The sequence below is a fragment of the Fukomys damarensis genome, unplaced genomic scaffold (genome assembly GCF_012274545.1).
Source record: "Fukomys damarensis isolate Sample0158 unplaced genomic scaffold, DMR_v1.0_HiC HiC_scaffold_37, whole genome shotgun sequence".
Classification (NCBI taxonomy): Eukaryota; Metazoa; Chordata; class Mammalia; order Rodentia; family Bathyergidae; genus Fukomys; species Fukomys damarensis.
In genome coordinates this window covers 6,442,537-6,462,456 of record NW_022900949.1, presented here as the reverse complement: position 1 = coordinate 6,462,456, position 19,920 = coordinate 6,442,537, and the positions used below count along the sequence as shown (strand labels likewise).

At 53.7% G+C, this 19,920-nt stretch overlaps 1 protein-coding gene across 1 annotated transcript in view; it reads right to left on the bottom strand.

Moving 5' to 3' along the window:
- Smarca4 (SWI/SNF related, matrix associated, actin dependent regulator of chromatin, subfamily a, member 4) overlaps positions 1–19,920 on the bottom strand; it is a gene marked incomplete at its 3' end in the record, with an annotated part of 61,023 nt that overhangs the window by 22,536 nt on the left and 18,567 nt on the right. Inside the window, exons 14-19 of the mRNA XM_033759595.1 lie at positions 12,817–12,938; positions 11,481–11,631; positions 10,011–10,174; positions 4,247–4,313; positions 3,193–3,303; positions 881–1,123 (exon numbers count right to left, since the gene is read on the bottom strand). Of these exons, the coding sequence (XP_033615486.1) occupies positions 881–1,123; positions 3,193–3,303; positions 4,247–4,313; positions 10,011–10,174; positions 11,481–11,631; positions 12,817–12,938 (858 nt within the window). The remainder of the gene's footprint in view (positions 1–880; positions 1,124–3,192; positions 3,304–4,246; positions 4,314–10,010; positions 10,175–11,480; positions 11,632–12,816; positions 12,939–19,920) is intronic.

The following is a 19,920-nucleotide window of genomic DNA, read 5'->3' as shown; positions in this document are numbered from 1 at the left end:
AATGATTAAAAAAAAAAAAAGCAAGCTAGGAGCAGTGACTCACACCTGTGATCAGAGTACAATGGGAAGCTGGGGCAGAAGGGTTACAAGTTCAAGCCCAGCCTGGGCAATTTAGCAACTAGAAAGTAACAAGGGCTGGGTGTTAGTCCAGTGCAAGGGCCTTGGGTTCCATCTCCAGTGCTGTCAAAATAGCAGGGGGAGGAGGAAAGAGGAAAGAGCACAGAAGGCCCAAGCTTTTCTGTCGCACCCTGGTGGCCTCTCGGGACAAACAGCTGTGGCACTTGGTCCTGGCCCTGTGGAAGGGCTGGGCCTAGGTGGGCACGAGAGTGGAGCACAAAGCAGGAGACTGCAGGCCTCTGCAGAGGGAGCCTGAGCGCTGGCCGTCACCCCACAACCCTGCCCCGTGTGCAGGCCGTGCTTCTTAGTCCCTCCCCAGGGCCACCGCCCGTCCCACACACATCCCCAAGGCCAGCACTAGAGACAGTGCGTGGGTGTGGTGTCTGGAGCTGGCTCAGGGTTTTTGGACCATGAAGACCCAGGCCTCACAGTCGCGGAGCCAGTGAGGCCTTCAGGCTGACCGCGCCACCACGGCTTCCAGACACCAAGTGGCCTCAGCGTTCTCGGAGAACAGCGGGAGACAGAACCTGACTGTGGCTTCCTGCCCGAGACCTGGGCTCTGCCCTTGGGGAGGCCTGGACTCCCCAAAGTGACCTACAGGACACAGCCCACTGCACCCTTCACACCCTCCAGTCTCCTCTGTGCCTGGAGCAGTGAGGGAAGCCCCAGTTATGTCTGCCGATCCTCAGCATCCCCAGGCACAGGACCACCCCTGGTCACAGGGGGACAGCCTGCAGCTTTGGAGGCCCCGGGACACACCCACCTTCTCCCCCGTCATGGCGAAGGGTGCGTTGAACCACTGCTCGAAGGTGCTGCAGCTCTTGAAGATGGTGGGCAGCAGGAAGTTGAGCAGCGCCCAGAGCTCGGGCAGCTTGTTCTGCAGCGGCGTGCCCGTGAGCAGCAGGCGCCGTGGGGCCACGTAGTGCGTGTTGAGCACCTGCGTCAGCTTGCAGTGGTGGTTCTTCATGCGGTGGCCCTCGTCCACGATCATGTACTTCCAGCGGATCTGTAGGGGACAGCAGGCTGAGGCACAGCGGTGGGGCTGGCTGCCACGTGAGACAGGCAAGTGGTCAGCGTGAGCCAGGAGGCTCTGGAACAGTGTAGATCGCAGGCCCCAACCAAAGCCCGAAAGACTGCAGCACACGGGACACAGACAGAGGTGTGGGATGATGGCCACGGCATACTGTCCCGGGAAGAGAGCCAGGCTGCAGAAAAGTCCCCCGACCGTCACAAAATTAGAGATGCTGGTGCTAAGCACAGGGACACCGGAGTAGGACACACCTCACTGAGTCCCTCTAGGCTGGATCTCAGGGCCACAGGCCAGGGCAGGTCCTCATCTAAATGGACTGTGCGGCCTTTCATTTTTTTATTTTGCTTCAAAGGCGGGGTCTCACCAGTCCATACAGGCCTTGCAATCTTCCTGCCTCAGCCTCTCTAGTGTTGGGATTACAGGCGTGAGCCAGGGTGCCCGGGCAGAACGGGCGTTGTGCATGTGTGCATATGTGCTGCTGGGGATGGAATCCACGCAAGGCGAGCACGCACCACTGAGCTGCAGCCTGCTCCAGGCTGTGCGCTAACGGTGGCTTCCCTGAGAGCTCCAAGCACAGGCATTGCCCCCAGAGCCACAGCCACGTGGTCACTGGACAGAGCCAGGCACAGGGTGACTACAAGCAGGAGTCCTGGTAAAATCTAGGCTCGGTTTCCAGTGCCCACTTTAGGTCTGAGGATGGCAGCACCAGGAGGTGCCAGGCCCACAGAGAGCAGTGCCCATGTGCCAGAAGCACACCGTGCTTGGCAAGCATGCCCATTCCAGCACTGCTGGGAGCACGGTGACCAGGGCCTTGCTCTGGGCGGGCCTGGCTTCGCACTGTATGACAGGGCTTGCAGCAGAGGCACCTGTGGGATGGGACTGAGCCCCAGGCCCTGCATACTCAGAAATCCACAGCCTCACTTCCCCCATGCAGGGGATGGGATGGGACCTGGCAAACACCCCTCCACCCATACTCTCGCGCAGTTAGCGGAATCAGCCCCGCACATCCTCAGCCTAAGCCTCTATGCCGGAAGGGAATCCTGAGCTGGGGCCACAGCACACACACACAGGCCCGCATGTCCCCACCTCACACCCTACCAGGATCGGGCCAGCAGTGCTCAGCCCTCGGTCACTCCCTAGCAGGGAGGCACAGCCTCCAGGGAGAGGAAGCCAGGGCCACCAGAGATGGGGACCTGGAGCAGAAATCTCTGCCCGGTATTAGCAGACTCTGGTTAATTGAAACCCAGCCTCGGTACCCTTTGATCTCTCCAGGCAAGACAAGCAGTGCCTTCCCCCTTTATACCTCTGCGCATTTCAGCTGTGACCAGATGCTGCCAGACACTTGTGCTATGCCGCTGAACATCTTCAAAGCAGTCTTCTGACCTTCCTACACTGGTGCTCAATAAAATGCTGGGTGCCCTTGGCACCTCTTGTCTTTGCTGCCCAGAGTGGCACTGATCAGCCCCAAGACCCAGTTCTAGGTCTCCTTTCTTTCTTTACTCTTATCAGCATGTGCTGCAGTGCCTCACAGGACACTACATTTACTGCACAAGCCTACAGAGCTGTCCCCATTCCTGTTCCCTGTAGGGACCCTGACGGATGTGGGTGATCTGGCTGTGTAGTCTGTCACCCCACTGATCGCCAGGGCTGATTTGGCTGATCTGACTGGCTAGGCGGGTGTCCCCTTCCTCCCTCATCGCTCCATGTGTGTCCCTTCCAAAGCTGTGTGCTCGGTCAAAGACGACGACCGTCCCCAAAAGAGGAGGACTGTTTCCTTGGTCAAGGGCAGATGAGTAGCTGTGCTCCCTGGCTAGAACCTTCCACAAGCTCGCAGGGTCCTACAAGGACCCAGCAGGGCAGACGATTCTCGGCAGAAGTCCTGGGAGGAGCCAGTGCGTGCCCATAGGACAGCCTGGTCTCTGCCCCCAATGGGCAGGCATCACCCACATGTGCAGGTGCAAGGGGCTTCTGAGCAGAAGGGCAGCGTGACAAGCAGGCGACAGTATGGCAGCTAGCCTGCGACGTTTGGGGCACAGAAACGCTACCTTGGCGAGGATGTGCTTGTCTTTGATGATGTACTCATAGGTCGTCAGCAAGACGTTGAACTTGCCGCTGCGGAGCTGGGGGACGAAAGCTCGTCTTGCTGCTGGAGAGCCCTGTGGGGAAAGGACACATCTCAGCCTCCCAGAGCCAGACGACAGGGACAGGCAGGTGCCCAGCAGCTGGTCAGGGACAGCAGCCCCGACCAGGGAGGGATCAGACATGCCAGAGGTGGCTGGGCCAGCAGGGCGGAGCACAGGGCTCCGGGCCACACTGGCCACTGCCTGGTGGCACTGGCTCCCTCTCCCTGGTCTCTAACTCAGACCCCCTAACCTGGAAGCCAGGCCCCTCCCTCACCTGGTGACAGCAGTGGGGGATCACTCTTGGCCCCTCCCCGATGTGCCAACCTACCCTGTCCCTCCTCATCCCTGATCCCCGGCCCGCAGGACAACTACCTAAGGCCAACCCTGACAACCCAGTCCTCCCTGCTACGCCTCCTAGCAGGCTGTGCCATCAGGACTCTACTTTGTCACAGTAGGGGCTGGACAGCCTGGACCTGGGGATTCTACCTCACAGTAGGGGCCAACCAGGTGCTACCACTCTACCTCAGTTTCCTCACCTGCACACCTAGCCCAACCCTAAGCTCTGCTTCCCAGGACAGACGTAAGAACTTGAACAGATGTTGGGGTGTTGTTTGGAGCAGGCCTGGCTCAAGGCTCAGACGACCCAGTGTTCCCTGTCATCAAGTGGCCCACAGTGTGCCTCATAAAGGCCTTGTAAACAAATGGCTTTAAACCAAAGCGCGGGACAGATGACAAAACATTCCAGCAAATGCACCAGTGTCTGCTATGCAATTCAATAAATACTTCGCCAAAACTGCATTCTGCAACCTGAATCCCTTACTTTCTTCTTCAAAGTAAGCATTTCTGCCCCAAGACAAGCAACCCCACACCTGCATTAATTCGTGACTCCGTGCATCCAATCCAATTGGAGGACAGGCACAAGCAGTGTCTGGTCCCCTGCTGTGTCACGCTTTCCAGCCCTCTCACTGTGACGTACCTTGTAGGACACCTTCACCACGGAGGGGGCCCACTTGTCAAATTCGTATGCCCAGTTTGACAGCGTTCTGAAGGGATAAGGAAGGGACAATCAAGTTCCATTCTGTCCCATGTGGCCGTAACCCTTGGGTTCAAGAGATAGCAGGGCGGGAAGGGAAGATGCTGCAGGGAGAACAGGGACACCAAAGACGGCGACAGGGACAGAGCAGCTGCTGCTTGGGTAGGAGGAGCCTGGATGGACCCGGGTGAGCCCAGAACTGGGGCATGGAGACCGGCGCTGTGTCCCTGCTCCGGGGTCATACGCCCCTCGGAGACCACACCAGGGACAACAGCAGTAACGACCACGATAACGGATGCGGGCCTGCCACCAGGAAAACGTCAGGCCTCCGGTGCTGGGCCACCAGGGACTGTGCCGGGGACACCCGGGAGTGCAGGAGACACACAGGCTCTTTCTGCCACCTCGGAAGCGACAATGGCAGCCCCGGAGTCACGAAAGCAGTGAGAGGCAGCACGAAGGCAGCCAACAGGTGAGACCAGCTGCAGCCGGGTTGGACAGCACAGCAGGCACAGGGCAAGGGACCTGGCAGTGACAGGACAGAGGGACAGGGACCCTTAGCAGAGCAGAAGGCAACAATGAAGCCAAGTTCTGGTTGCTTTTGGGTGGGGCAGGGAAAGGGAGCCGCTGGACGCGAGGACGGGAACTGAAGCCTGAGCGGCAGACAGGATCCCAGGTTCCTCCCTCCAAGGAGCGCACCGAGGGCAGGGCAAGCCCACATTAAACCCATACTTTTGGAGCTCCTGCAGCTACGGCCAGTGAGGCAGGCACAGACGGAAGCTCAGATGGTGGTGGTAAGGAGAGCTCTTGACGGAGGGTGAGGAGGGTACAGACAGCTGCAAATGCGAGCGCCACCCTCTGCTCTGCATTATCACTCTATGAAACCAGATGAAATGATGGGGGCAGTGCAGCCATCTTGCAACCATGAGGCAGAGGGCCCATGGGCAGGAGGTACTGGCTAAAGACGTATAACAGAGAACTTAAGAAGCCTGGGTTCCAGATGGCCTCGAGGTGGGAGCGTGCCCAAGGCCTGGTGCTGTGCGTCCCCTTCTTGGGGACCAGCAAGGCCTCCCTGGTTTAGTTGCTGAGGTCCTGTTTCCACTGCAGGACAGTTAAGGCACCAAGAGAGAGGAAGGGCCAAACTGGATGTGTGTGGAGACCTGCAGTAGGTGGGAGAAGGGCCAGGGTCCTGAGGGCACAGAGGAGAGAGGGGAGGAGCATGTGGCAGACTGTAACAGGCCCCAGTGGACAGTCAGTGGTGGGGGAGGAGGGGCTGCCTGGGGGACCTGGGGAAAAGCCCCAAGGTCACCCAGCACCACCTTGCGGATGGCAGCAGGCAAGGAGCTGCCCAGGGTTTCACTGCAGGAGCTGCAAGCCCTGAGCTATCACTACGGCAAGGGCCATGGGACACCGCCACCTGTGTCCCGGGAAGGATTAGTGCACAGCCTGCAGGGACCACCAGAGAGACACAGGCTGGAGAAGCCCCATCAGAGCAGTGTGCACACAGGCTGGCCACGCCAAGGGCCTCGTGGCAGGGATACCCAGGAGCAAAAAGCAACCTGCGCCTGACCTGGGGCTTTTTTTTTAAATGACTATAATCATTATCTGATTCTCATTAAAAATGAAAACTGTCAGCAGCAGGAAAAGCGGCTTGGCCCATAGGGCCGCACGGCCAAACGCGGTGCCCACCTATTAGTTCGGCCCCCTGGAGCCATCTGTAGAGCAAGTGGGAATGCTGGCCACGCTGACCTCCTTGCCTGGTGGAGAAGCCAGCAGCAGCAGTGCCTGTGATCTCCACAGACACAGGGCTTTACAAAAGGCCCCAAATCAAGACACTCAGGATGAGCTGGGCGTGCTGGCACCCGCCTATCATCCCAGCACTTGGGAGGCTGAGGCAGGAGGATCGCTGTGAGTTCGAGACCAGCCTGGGCTACATAGTGAGTTCTAGGTCAGACTCAACTAAATAGTGAGACCCTGTCTAAAAAAAAAAAGGACACTCAGGATGAAATCTGCTGTGGGAAGTGAGCTCCGTTTTAGGGCACCTGGGCACGTTCTTGCTAACTAGTTTCCTTCAGAGGAATAATACTTTTTCTTCAGTATTAGCTTCCTTTAATTTTGATCTGACAGACTTCTCACTCACTGTGACTAAAATGAAGACTGAAGGCCTAAGGTACACCAAGGCCTCGCCTGTGCTGAGACCACAGCTCACCCAGCACAGGACTTACGGTTCAGGCCAGTCTTAAAGCCTGCAGCAGGCCCGGCCTCACCTCACCCCCCACTGACTAGATGGGGGCCCAGGGCTCACCTACCGCCCTGCTTCCACTTTAGCCCCTCAGTTCAGCTTCCTGATCCACCCCCTGGCCAGCCTGGCCAGCCTGTGGCCTCTATCTCCAGCCTCTCTAAGAGGAGAAACCAGGGCTATTTAGAGAACAGGCTGAGTCTAGGACTGGGGCACCTCCTGGGGCCGAAAAGGAAGCCTCAGAAGTCCCGGATGATGGGGCCTACCACAGGGACAAAGGTGCCAGATGAGACGGCTCCCAGGGGCCAAGGCTAGAATGGTTGGAAAAATAAAGGAGATAAGCCAGGCCAAACCACAGGTAAATATCTATTAATCGTCCCTGATAGAAACAGAAGATGGCTGTCAGCAGCTGGGCGGGGGAGCTCAGCTTCTTTCCCCAGAGCACAGCGAGGAAGCAGGTAAAAGCAACTTCACAGTACACCACTTGACCTCCAGGGCCGGGGCTCCAGTCAGCATCTGCAGTGACGACGCAGCGTGTGCCCTGGCCGAGATGCGACGAGAAGGGCATCTGCCACTGTGGTCTCCTGCCCAAAACCCACAGCTGCTGCCTCACCATGGGGGCAGCACAAGTCAACCCGGCCTGGGGGAGCTCCACGGGGAGGGCGGGTGTCCAGTTGCAGCTCCTGCCTGGAGTGTCCCGGCCCTGCCTTCCATCCCCAGTGCCTCAACAGAGACACAGAAACCAAGGTCAAGGTCACTGAAACCACAGCAAATCAGCGGTGCGTAGTGGTATAATGCGGTAATCCCAGCACTCTGGGAGGCTGAGGCAGGAGAATTACAAGTTCAAGGCCAGCCTGGGCAATTTAGTGATCATTTGTCATGAAATGAAAATTAAGAAAGGCCTAGGGATGTAGCTAAGTGACAGAGCACTTGCCCAGTGTGCACAGGTCCCCGGGTTCATCCCTAGTATCATGAAGAAATAAACTAATAAACAAGTAAGTAAAACGGCTGGAGGTCAGAGGAACCGCCAGACCAGGAGGTTAAGCAGGCTTGATGCCTAAATGGGACATGGATGTGGGAACAGGAAACGGACATCAGGGAAAAGCTGGTGAAGTTCAAACAAAGCGTAGAGTTCAGTGGGCAGCAAGGGGCCATGAGTGGCTTCATATTCATGAAAACTGTGCCACAGGAACGTGACGTGACCGAGGGTGGCAGAAGCCAAGCTCTCCGTGCCAGCCCCACAGCTTTTCAGTGACTCTGCAAACACTGCCCCGACAGCAGCACAACAGGCTCACGTCACAAGAACCCAGGACCAGCCTCAAGGGCCTCCCAGGGCACGTGGAGGGCAAGTTAAGAGACAAAATAAATGAAGCTGGGGACTGTGGCACACCTGTCACCTAGCACTCGGGCTGAGGCAGAAGAACTACAAGATCAAGTCTAGCTTGGGCAATTTAGCAACTTGGGTGAGAGCCTGCCTATCTGAAGATAAAAAATATGAAAGAGAAACTGGGCGTGGTGGCACCCGCCTGTCATCCCAGCACCCGGGAGGCTGAGGCAAGAGGATCGCTGTGAGTTTGAGATCAGCCTGGGCTACATAATGAGTTCCAGGTCAATCTCAACTACACAGTGAGACCCTGTCTCAAAAACCAAACCAAAACAAAACAAAAAACCCAAAAACCCCAAAACCCAAAATACAAAAGAGAGCTGGGGATTTAGCTCAGTGGTACTGCCCCACCTGCCTCACAAGCACAAGGCCCTAAATTTGATACCCCATACCAAAAAAAAAAAAGAAAGCTGGGGATATAGCTCAGAGCAAAGTTCAATCCTGTTACTGCTTATATCTAGATGCTACCCTAAAGCCTCATGCCATCACAGACAGGGCTTTTGGGAGTTGGCTGGATTGTGGTTATGCAGTAAATAGTTTAGCACTGTTATGGGTGTGGGTGGTGGGTTTCCTGACAAGGGAAACCTCTGGGAGTGCAGGGCACCAACCAATAGCCTTGTAGCCTGGATGGGATAAAAGAAGAATAGAGAAGGTAGGCTCACTGCTTTTTGTCTGCTCTGACATGGACTGTTTCTTCTCTGCCATGACAACCTGCCTTGGAACCAGCCAACTATGGACTGAAACCTCTACAAACTGTGAGCTGAAATCAATCTTTCCTCATGTAACTTGGGGATGTTGGGCATTTTGTCCCAGCAATGAGAAAAGACCAAGTACCAGAGGGCTGGGATTTAGCTCAGTGGTTCCGCTGCCTGCCTCGCAAGCACAAGGTCCTGATTTTTTTTTAAAAAAAAAAAAAAAAAAAAAAAAAAAAAAAGACCCAGTACCAGGGATTGAAAATTAAGTGTCCAAGAGTCTGTACTGACTTTTATAAGCAAGTACATAAGTGGGTAAGGAACAGATCTCCCCAGCTGGGGAATCCAAGGAGCACATAGATGGAAACACATAGCTGTGACTGGCAACTCCGTTCAGGCCAAACGATTTCTACAAGGGCTGCAAGCATCCGGGGAAGGAGGAGAAATGGGTGTTTGTGTGGAGTCCCAGTGTCCTCACAAGAGGCTCAGTAAGTACACAGAAACATGCGCAGGTTACAGTGAGGCAGCTGGCAGGCCCCTCAGAACCAAGAACACAGCCAGCTGCCCTCAAGTGTGATGCCCTGAGTAGGGCACAGCATTGTTCCCAGGACTGCATCAGACGAACCAAACCAAGTGACAGTCTCCCCAGCACTGGCTGGGACTCAGTCTCAAGCCCGTGAAGGACTGCAGAGGCTGAGCACCTCCTGGGTGGCGGTGGGGGTACAGGGCCTGGCTGTCCCAGGGCTTCTGGACAGGGCAGTATGCTGAGCAGGAAAGGCAGCTCAAGAAGGCCAGCAGGCTCAGGGCTGCTGCAAAGGGAGGCCGAGGAGCTTGGAGCCACTCCTGGGGCTGCTGGGGACCCAGAGCCCTGTGCCTGAGCATGGAGTGGGGTGGGGCGGCAGCAGGTGGGACGAGGCCTGAGGGCTCTGCAGCCCCAGCAGGGTTCTGTGTGATAAGCGCTTGCTCTGCAGAGCCTCATATGGCCTCACCTACACTTCCTGTGAGAGGTTTAAATCACAAACAACCTAGTACATTACCGCCTGGCTGTGGGCCACAAAGGGGCAAAAGCCACCCTATGGGTAGGTGGAAGAGCAACCCCACCTGCCCCCCAAAACCAGAGGCAGCATCTCAGGAGCTGACCTGTGCGCTGCCTGCCTCCGTTCATACAGGGTGTCAAAATGTGACCCATGTGGAGACCAGCCCTTAGAGGGAAGGTTAAGACAAGGCCAGCAGGGCGGTCAACCCGTCTGCCAGATCAGCCCAGCCGTGCGCAGCGGGAGCCGCTGGCGCCCGTAGGTGAGGAGCAGAGCTCCAGAGGAGCCCCAGCCGGCCACCCCAGTCCTGGCCACACGTGGATCTGAGTGTGGATGTGTGGGAACATCGGGCTGCACTCACGAGAGGGGCACGATGATGAGGAAGGGCCCGTTGATGCGCTTGTGCTCCATGAGGTACGTGATGAGCGCGATGGTCTGGATGGTCTTCCCCAGGCCCATCTCGTCGGCCAGGATGCCGTTCAGGTTGTTGTTGTACAGGGACACCAGCCACTCCAAGCCCTTGATCTGCAGGGACAGAGACGGCCATGCCATGACCGAGGCCGCATTGGACTCAAAGGCACCTCAGGCCCAAGTCCTGCCCAAGGCACACCACCCGCAGAGTGCCTTGCTCTGGACCAGCGCATCTCTGCCACTCGGGAGCGCCCCGCGCACCTGTCCCTGTCCCAGTTACGTCCACATACACAGTCGGCTCTTGGGCTGACCAGGACTCGGGCACCGCGGGTTCTGCACACGCAAGGTCGGGAGTTCAATCACCAACATCACCCCCAATTTCAGCCTCTGATACACATTTTAACAACTCACTTCTAGCTCTTACAATGCCCGTCTGTCCCTGCCAGACACTGCCCAACACCTGAGGAAATCTACCCAAGTATGTGACACATGGACTCCAGACAACCACGAGGGCTCGGAGGAAGGGACCCAGCATATGGCTCACAGTGGCCTGAGACTCACGTCACCATTCACTCAGGCCTCAGCTTGGAGTGTTCCGGACACAGACACTGAGAGGTGACTTTCCACACCAAACAGAATGTCACGGAGCAACACTGGGGATCTTCCTAACAACGTGAGGACGTGAGCTCTGGCCAAGTTGGATCCAGGGGCCTCTGGAAAGTCCCACCGTCCCCGGATCTGCTTGCTCCTCTGGGAGCGGATACAGGCATGGAGCCAGGAACGCCCTTGTGGGAAGCTGGGAGAAGAGGACGCAGCTGTGTCCTCTGGCTGGCACTAGGCCCTCACAAATGAGACGGAACACTGCGCCCCGGGACAGGGAAGCATCTCCTTCAAGCAACTCAGCTTCCTGACCATTCCAGGCTGTGCCCTGAGACACAGGGGCAGAGCCACAGTGGTGCCTGCCCCTCCCCAAGGATCTGCGAGGGGCCACTGTGCCCCCTGCCTGGGGAAGAAAGGGCTGAAGCCAGGCCGCCAGCCCCGGACTCCAGGCGCGAGACCCATCCCTCACCCTGCACGGAGGATGGACCGCAGCTATGCCCAGATTTGACTCTGGGCCCTGGCGTGGCCACTCCGGACCTGTGTGACGATCCGGAGCTGCTGCACACGTGTCCTGTCACCAGCATAAGCTGGGAGACCAGGGCCTGCTGTGCAGCATGGCTGGGGGCTCCGGAAGCCCACAGTGCACAGGGCATGGCCGTTGTGCACAGCACACGTTGGGCTCAGCGCACCTGGCTCGGTATGACTGGGCTGTAGCTTTGCTTCCCTGATGCTAAGCTAAAGGCCCAAGCCTGCCTCACAGGAACTGCAGCTCTGAGCAGCGTGTGAACCCGGTGGGGACCCATCCCTCCTCCTGTCATACCTGGTACTGCTTGAGGACGCCATTGACCATGAGGGCCGACTGCTTGTCCACTCTCTCGGTGACAGCGTGGGCCACGGCGTAGTAGGACTGCAGGCCGCGAGCAAGGGCCTGGGACACGCCGTACTCATCATCGACGTCTTGCTTGGCATTCCTGCAGCAAGATGAAATGCCGTGTGAGGACACGTATTTATGTCCGCGACGCTGCTCTGTGAGGTGGCCCTGTGTGTGCAACAAGGCCTTCGGGACACGGAGAAGGGCAGCCGACAGTCTGAGGCCAGGCATGGCTGTGCATGCTGATCCCAGGAGGCCCAGAGACACAGGCCAGCGGTGCTGTTAATGTGTCCCATCACGGGAAGAGGCACATGGCCAGCGAGGAGCTGCTCATGTGCCCCTTTGGTCCCGGGAGCTCCCAAGGCTCCGGAGGACGCGTGAACTGAACAGCTTTACACAGAACCAAAACCACGCATGCGCTGGTGGTGTGGGATCCAACCTCAACTCGGCTCCGCCACAGAGTGATTTACGCTCCCTGCACATCAGCATGTCAGCTGCACGCACGCCAACTCCTGCCAAATCCCTCCACGCCACACTTCTATGTTCCTACTAAGCCTTCACAGTGGGTTCTGAATTTTCTTACTTAGCGGGGCTATTATGCTCGTATGTTTCTGTTGACTTCTAAGTACAGGCAGGGTATTCTTTATCCAAAAGGCGTGGGAGCAGAAGGGTTTGAGATCTGGGACTTTTTCAGGTTGTGGAATATTTGTACATCAAGACTTTACACGCCCAATCTGAAAATCCAAAATCTGAATTTGAATCGTCCTCTACTTCTCCGTCACAGTCCCTGTCAGCCTCTCCTCACAGGTGACGGGATTGGCACAGTAACGGCAACCGCTCTTATGAGTGAAACAGGAAGTTACCCAAATGCTGGTGTGGTGCCCACGCTTGTGATCCCAGCCACTCAGGAGGCACAAGGATGACCGAGTTCAAGTCTAGCCTGGGCAACTTAGTGAACCCCCGTTTCAAAATAATACCGGGGCCCCGGATGAGGCGAGTGGAAAAGCACCTGTGGGATCAACCCCGGTACCTCTGAGACACGAGGCGGTGACCCCTGCGGAGACAGGCCCGGAAATGGGAGCGTTCACCCCGCAGCGGGACGAGCGAGGACGCAGCCTGCACACGCGGCCAAACCCGAGAGATGAGAAAACCAAGGCGCACCCCGGAGAGCCCACGTACTTCCTGAGCCAAAGGGAGAGGAAAGTGCCATCCTGCGCACAGCCATGGGGAAATGGGGGCCCAGGAGAGGCAGGAAGTGGCAGCGGAGGGCGCGGGGAACCCTTACTCGATGATGTGTCGTGCATCCACCTCGGAGACATCGTCGCTGTCGGGGTCTGGGATCTTCTTCTTCTCCTCCACAGGCAGGGCCGGGGGCTGTGCTGGCTGTGGCTGCTCCTCCTCCTCCTCCTGCGAGAGCAGAGCCCAGCCCAGTCACCTCTGTTCCGTCCAAGGAGCCCTGGGCCACTGCCCAAGGGGAGGGCGGAATTCGGAAATGCCGAGGCGGTGTTCTCACAACCCTCACTCAGCTCCCAGCCTAGCGGGTCCTGCTCCTCACTCCTGCTTTCTCTGAGTTGCACAGCGAATTATTTTCCTTTTCCTGGCAGACTGCCCATAATTCTGAAGTGTCACCTCAGGGTAGCTTTCACCCTGTTGCTATTCCAAGGAGAACCACATTCCCCACCCCATCAGATAACACAACCTAAGATATAGGTGCGGGTGTGGTGCTCACACCCAGAATCCCAGCTAGCAGGAGGCTGGGGCAGAAGGACTACTAAGTCCTAGTGTAGCCTGGGCGACCTAGTGAGCCCGTCTCAAAATACAAAATACAGCAGAATACACTTTGCCCAAACGACTCTGGCAGCTTTTTAGCCGATTCTCTCAGATTCCCTCGGTATTAAGATGACCAATTTTCAGTATGCGTTGCTCCTGCTTTAATGACCTGGCTCAAAGCTCTGACATCCTAACGGACGATCGACTGTGGTGAGCGCAGGCACCTTAGCTTACTAAGAAGCTTCCTATAAACTCAAATAACCAGTTGTGTTTCTAAAGGGCTCTCCTGCATTCACAGAGAAAGGCTGGGTTTCTGTGGGACACACAGATGAGGTCCACACCAGTCTACTTCCTCATGTTAAGCCCGTTACTTGTACTGCAGCAGATCGCTTTCCTTACCTACAATGGAACTGTCAGACAGCTTTAAAAACACCACCTGTAATTAGTCTGCAGTGATTCCCATCGGTGTCCAGTGGGATCTCCCTCAGATTATGCAAACTTATATTGTGGGTAATCTGGACTAAACAAGGGTGACGCCAACATCTGGGGAGAGCATCATCACTGGCACAGAGTTCTCCTGACCAATAACAACAACTGGGATCCAAACAGTGAGGGGATGGCTAAATCCAGGAGGTCAGTATTAAGATGACACAAAATTGACTGCCCAGAGCTCTGAGTCACCCAAAAGCAAGCGCTGACTGGGTGGGAGAAGAGGGAACTGCAGCTTGCTCATGCAGGACGGCCCATCTCTGCCGGGGCAGCCAAGCGCTGGGCCAGTTCACTGTAGCAGCTTGGAGCCATCTGGTGAGAAAACATCCCGGCCTACAGGCCTGCAGAAGGCACTGGCCGGGGCCAAGAGGGTGGCCCCAACCTGGGACATGCAACCCGGTCTCACCACTATAGGACCACAAAGTCAGCAGGAAAGCCTGCTGCCAGAGCCAGTCTTTAAAAAGACACCAAGAGGGAAACAGATTTCACAGGATTAGCCCAGGGAAATTACTGCTTTTAATCCCAGCACTTGGGAGGCTGAGGCAGGACTGCTTCAAGTTCAAGGCCAGCCTGGACTACATAGTGACTTTAAAGCCAGTCTGATCTTTATAGTGAGACCCTGTCTCAAAACAAAAACCATGCTGGACATGGTGGCACATGCCTATAATCCCAGCACTCAGAGGCTGAGGCAGGAGAACAGCAAGTCTAAACCAGCCTGGGAAATTTAGTGAGACTCCATCTCATTAAATAAAAAAGGGCCAAGCACATTCCTCAGTGCAAAGGCTTATTTGGTTTCTATCTGCATTAATATAAACAAACACCAAAGAGAATAACATCCAAGGAGATGGTTTTATAGTCAGACTGCTAAAAGTTAAAGACAAACAGGAAATCTGGAACACAGAAAGAGACTAAAACAAACCAAGTAATAGCTGAGCATGGTGGCGCACGCCTGTCATCCCAGCACTCAGGAGGCTGAGGCAGGAGGATCGCTGTGAGTTCGAGACCAGCCTGGGCGACATAGTGAGTTCCAGGTCAGTCTCAACTACATAGTGAGACCCTGTCTCAAAAAAAGAAAAAACAAGTCATAAAGAGAATATACAACCTATGACTCAATTCACATCTGAAAAAAAAAAGGTGGTAAGCAGTGTCGGGACTTCTGGTAAGATGCTGGCGTGGTGGACAGCAGAGAAACAGCCTCTTGAAGACCGGGTGTCCAGACACTGGAATATAGCAACACGAGGAAGAAGAGGAGGAGGGAAGAGGGTCCCTGGGACCCAGCAAACACCTGAAGTGAGAAATGAAGCCCACATGAAGAGTGAAGAAAGAGACTTCAGCGAAGAAGGAAGTGAAAAGTGCAAAGGGAGACACTCTCTGTCTGAGCCCTGACTCACTTGTGAAGGGGCAGCTCAAACCTGAGACGCACGGTGACTACTGGAGACCTAAGAGGCCTTCACAGAGAAACGCACCAGTGGGACAGAGCTGCGGATGCAGCGGACTGCAGGGCTGGTGAGTGATTCGGGTTCGGATGTCCTCCAGGAGAGGACGAGGCCAGAAGCCATCTTGGAGACGGGCCAAGTGAGCTGGCACTCAGAGAAGTTGCAGGCTGGTTCATCGGGGTGAGGCAGGAGACCAAGGAGCCAAGATAAAGCCAGCAGGAAGCACACGGGGTGTTGCAGGCTAAACAAAATGGGCTCCAGCCGCACTGCCAAAACCCGGCCTACACGTCAGAACTAACAATACGGACTCGCTGGGACTACCCACTACCCTGCCATGAATCTACAGCTAGCTTGTTGGGATTAATCGACATGGACCTGGACTCTGTCTAACAACTCTGTCAACCGGTGACAGGAGAGACACGCCTTGAAGAAGACATTTAAAAATTTTTTTTCTCTTTTCTTATTTTTGTCATATTTTCTCCTTGTGTATTCTTGTTTTTATATGTGTGAACCTTGTTTCTGGGTTTTCTTCGTTGTTCTGTTATGCTCTTGTTTTCATTTCTTCCTTCTCTTTATCCCCTTACCTTCTTCACGTTTCCCAAAGTTTGTGCAATCTTCCTTTGTCCTCCAGCCTTGCTTCGAATCCCTTCCTCTTCTATTTCTGCTTTTTCCCAATAACCTCTTTTAATCTTTCTCCCCGAAGCTAAAATCACCATATTGAGGGTATACTTATTGTATACAATTTTCGTGTTTTAGATTTTGTTATATAACCACAAATCTAGTTCATATAATTAAAGTTGGCAAATTACTAATCACCACAGTTTTTCTAGGCTGTATTTCATGCTATCGTTGTTGCTGATTGTACTACTTTAGCCAAGGTGACACAGTTGTTCTAATCAGTTTTTCATCCTTGTATGCCAAGATTAAGACTGCCTAATGGTCAGGAACAATACTGCAGGCCAGTGCCAAGGAAGCACAGGCCAGGCAAAATACACAGCAACTCTTCATCCCCAATAAATTGAAGAGGTAGAATCTTGCAACAGGCTCAAAAGCCAGCTATACCTGGAAGACATCTCTGAGAAGTGGTCATTTCCTAAGGGTTCTCAATATGACCAATAAAGCCACTTGCCATATGCAAGTTAAAAGCATCGACCCAATAATTAAACAAAGAAAACGAGAAGACACTTAAGCAAGATGCCACCTCAAACTTCCAGCTCACCAAAGTCAAAACCAGTGGGCAATGAGGTGGAATAATTCAAAAGCCACCCACCTGGACTCTGAAAAATGGTAATAGAAGTATCAGATGAGGCTCTACAAAAAAAAAAAAAAAAAAATCAAAGCAGAAATAGTTCCTCAGATAACTAGAGATGGTGACCATAATGGAAGAATCTATGAATCAGAGTTGGTTCTTCAAAAGATAAAGTAAAACTGACAAACCTTTAGGCAACCTTATAAAACAAAAACAAAACAAAACCCTCAAATCCATGACCACTGAGAATGAAAAGGGGTTGAGGATGTGACTCAGCGGCACCACACCTAGCTGGCTGTCCAGTCTGCTGCAAGACTCTACCTCTTCAATCTATTGGGAATGGGAAGTTGCTGTATATTTTGCCCAATAACAAACAAACAGGGCTGGGATGGAGCTCAGCAGTGAAGCGGTTGCCTCAAACCTGTGAGGACCTGAGTTCAACCGCTGCTACTGCATAAAACAAAACCAACAAACAAAGAGAAAAAGGGGCAGGGATGCAGTTCAGTGCAAAGGCCCTGGGGAAAAAGGGAGGAAGAAAAAAAAAATGGAAAAAAGAGGCTGAAATGCATTCACTAATAAATTCTATAAATAATTTTAAGAACAATACCACAAACTCTTCCAACAGCCAGAGAAGGCAGTAACGTTTTCTCAAACCGTTTTTATGAGGCTCATATTAGCCAATACCAAAGCTAGACAAAGACATACTGAGAAAAGAGCTACGAAAAGCAAACACACAGCCTTGGAGGCTGGGGTACAGCTCGGCGGGACAGCACTTACCTAACAGGTGCAAGGCACAAGGCTGCTATCCCGGCTGAGAAAGAATGAAAAGAGAAACTCTCCTGAGCACGGACCAGAGTCCTCAAAAACAGAGTCAATACAAAAAAAGGAAGAGCACACACCTAACGAACAGGAATACAAGGTTCAACACCCAGAAGCTAATTAGCCCAATAAAGCATACTCATAGCTAAGGACAAACAAAATAATCATGGTAATAAACAAAAAAGCATGAAGCCAGACACAGTTCTGCACATAGTTACTCGCTAGGCTGAGGCAGGAGGATCCCACGTTGGTGCTCAGCTGGGCAACTTAAGTGAGACCTTGTCTCAAAATAGAGAGAGAGAGAGAGAGAGAGAGACAGAAAGGCACGAGACGGGGTGAGAACGGAGCTGTAGCTCAGTGCCAGCCCCATGTGTTCAAGGCCCTGGGAGTGACCCTCCACACCAAGAAGTGTGTGGGCTACAATCCAGCTCCCAACAATGTAGGACTAGAGGAGAGAGCTCAGGCTGACAGTCAGCGAGAACTCCGCTCGACATCCACAGCGACAGGCCCGGTGCACCGTCCCTGGACGGCAAACGGGGTAACAACACTGCGGCAGAGGATCGGGCCATAGCACGAAGGAAAACCAATCACAGGTTCTACCTGTGAAAAGCCTAAGGTATCTACAACACCTGCATCAGAAAAAGAACAACAAAAAAGTACCAAAAAAATGCATTTAGCAAGTTCACAGAAAATAGGATCACTATCCAAAGATCAGTTTCATTTCTATGTAACAGCAACAACTACACCAAAAAAGAAATTAAGAAAACAGGGCAGTTCATAGCTGTAATTCCAGCACTATGGGAGGCTGAAGCAGGAGAGCTGCAAGTCTGAGCCTAGCGAGACCCTGTCTCAAAATTTCAAAAATGGGCTGGGGATGGAGCTCTATACAAAAGGCCCTGTGGTCAACACCACTACTGAAAATTAACAAAAATCCTAAGTACAAGAGCAACAAAAAGAATAAAATATGATATTTAACAAAAAATGTATAGGGTTTGTATGAAACTTTGCCAAGTTAGGTTCTCAACTTTGGCACTTTGGGAAGACCGCAATTTTGGACCCCACTGTAAAGAGGAGCTGTTGAAGAGGTCCCAGTACACGCTGCAGTTTGGAAGACAGGATGAGAGCTCAGTGACGGGGGAACTGCTGCCCGTGGGAGTAGACGTTCCGTCCCCACAGGCTGTGAGTGCAGCTGAGAGGGTGTTAACTGTCTTTTCAGAGAAGTCATTAGCAGCCGGCGCTTCCTGGTGAAGCAGACAGTGCTCAAGCACGTGGAGGATTTCTTGGTCTTCAGAATTAAAGGAAATATGTAAGTGGGACTGGTTACAAATAAAACTGTTGAATTAAATGCAAAACAAGAAAAATTCTCAGAATGAAGAGGAAAGGCCAAAGGAATTAGGGTATGATACCCTTTCCTGTAGGAAAGACTCAATGTTGTTAAGTGCTGCTCAATATCTGCTGAATAATTTAGTAAAAGTGAAGGAAAGGATTAGGAGTGAAGCTCAGTGGGAAAGCCTTGGCGAGCATGTGCGAGGCCCTGGGTTTGAGCCCCTGCGGGCACGTGCACACACACACTCACACACACAAAATTAAAACGGAAATTATGAAATCACCAGTATCAGCCATGAAAGAGCCATCCCCAACTCTACAGAAATTAAAATAACAAGGAACAGTTATAAGTAACTTTATGAAACCATCAAGCCAGATACCTAGATAAAAATCACAAGTAAGATCCATTTCCAAAACGGCCCGTGTCTTCTGTCCTCAGATCTGACGCCATCCCAGTCAAATGCCAAGGGGAACTCAGGAGTGGCTGGCAGTGACCTTACCATGCCTACCCGGACAGAGGGGCAGAGCAGCACGGAACAGCAGCAACGGCCGGAGGCAGGGTCTACAGCAAACCACACCGTGTGGGGCAGTGTGGAAAGCCGGGCGTGGTGGGCACAGCTGCCAGCCCAGGAGGCAGTCAGGAGGACAGAGCAGGAAGATGGAACGTTCAAGGCCAGCTCGGGCAACTTATTGAGACCCTGTCCTACAGTAAAACGGAAAGAGAGCGGAGGGTGTGGCTCAGGGCTAGGGTACTGCCCTAGCATGCATGAGGCCTGGGCTCCAACCCAGCACGGTGGGGTAGGGAATGCAGGAGTGGCTCAGGGCCACCACACAGAGAACGGGACAGAGCTGCAAGTCAGAACTCACCCTCACTTATGCCCACTCACTCCCCACAGAGGAGGCAACACTAACAAATGGGGGGCTTTTCATCAAACGGCCTTGGGTAAAATGAAGGGCAATATGCAGAAAGGAAAAATGAGCTGATATCTTCACCTCAGGGTGTACACAAAAATCAACTTAAAAATGACCATAAATGTCGAGATCTTATACTGTAAAACCTCTAAAGGAAAAAACAGGAGGAAATCTTTGTGACCTTCAGGTAGGCAAACAATTCTCAGATAAAACACCAAAAGCATAATCCTTAAATGTAACAGAGCCAGGCATGGTGGTGCATGCCTGTAACCCCAGCACTCAGGAGGCTGAGGCAGGAGGATCGCTGTGAGTTTGAGACCAGCCTGGGCTACACAGTGAGTTCAAGACGAGTCTGGGCTACAGAGACCCTGGAGAGAGAGAGAGAGAG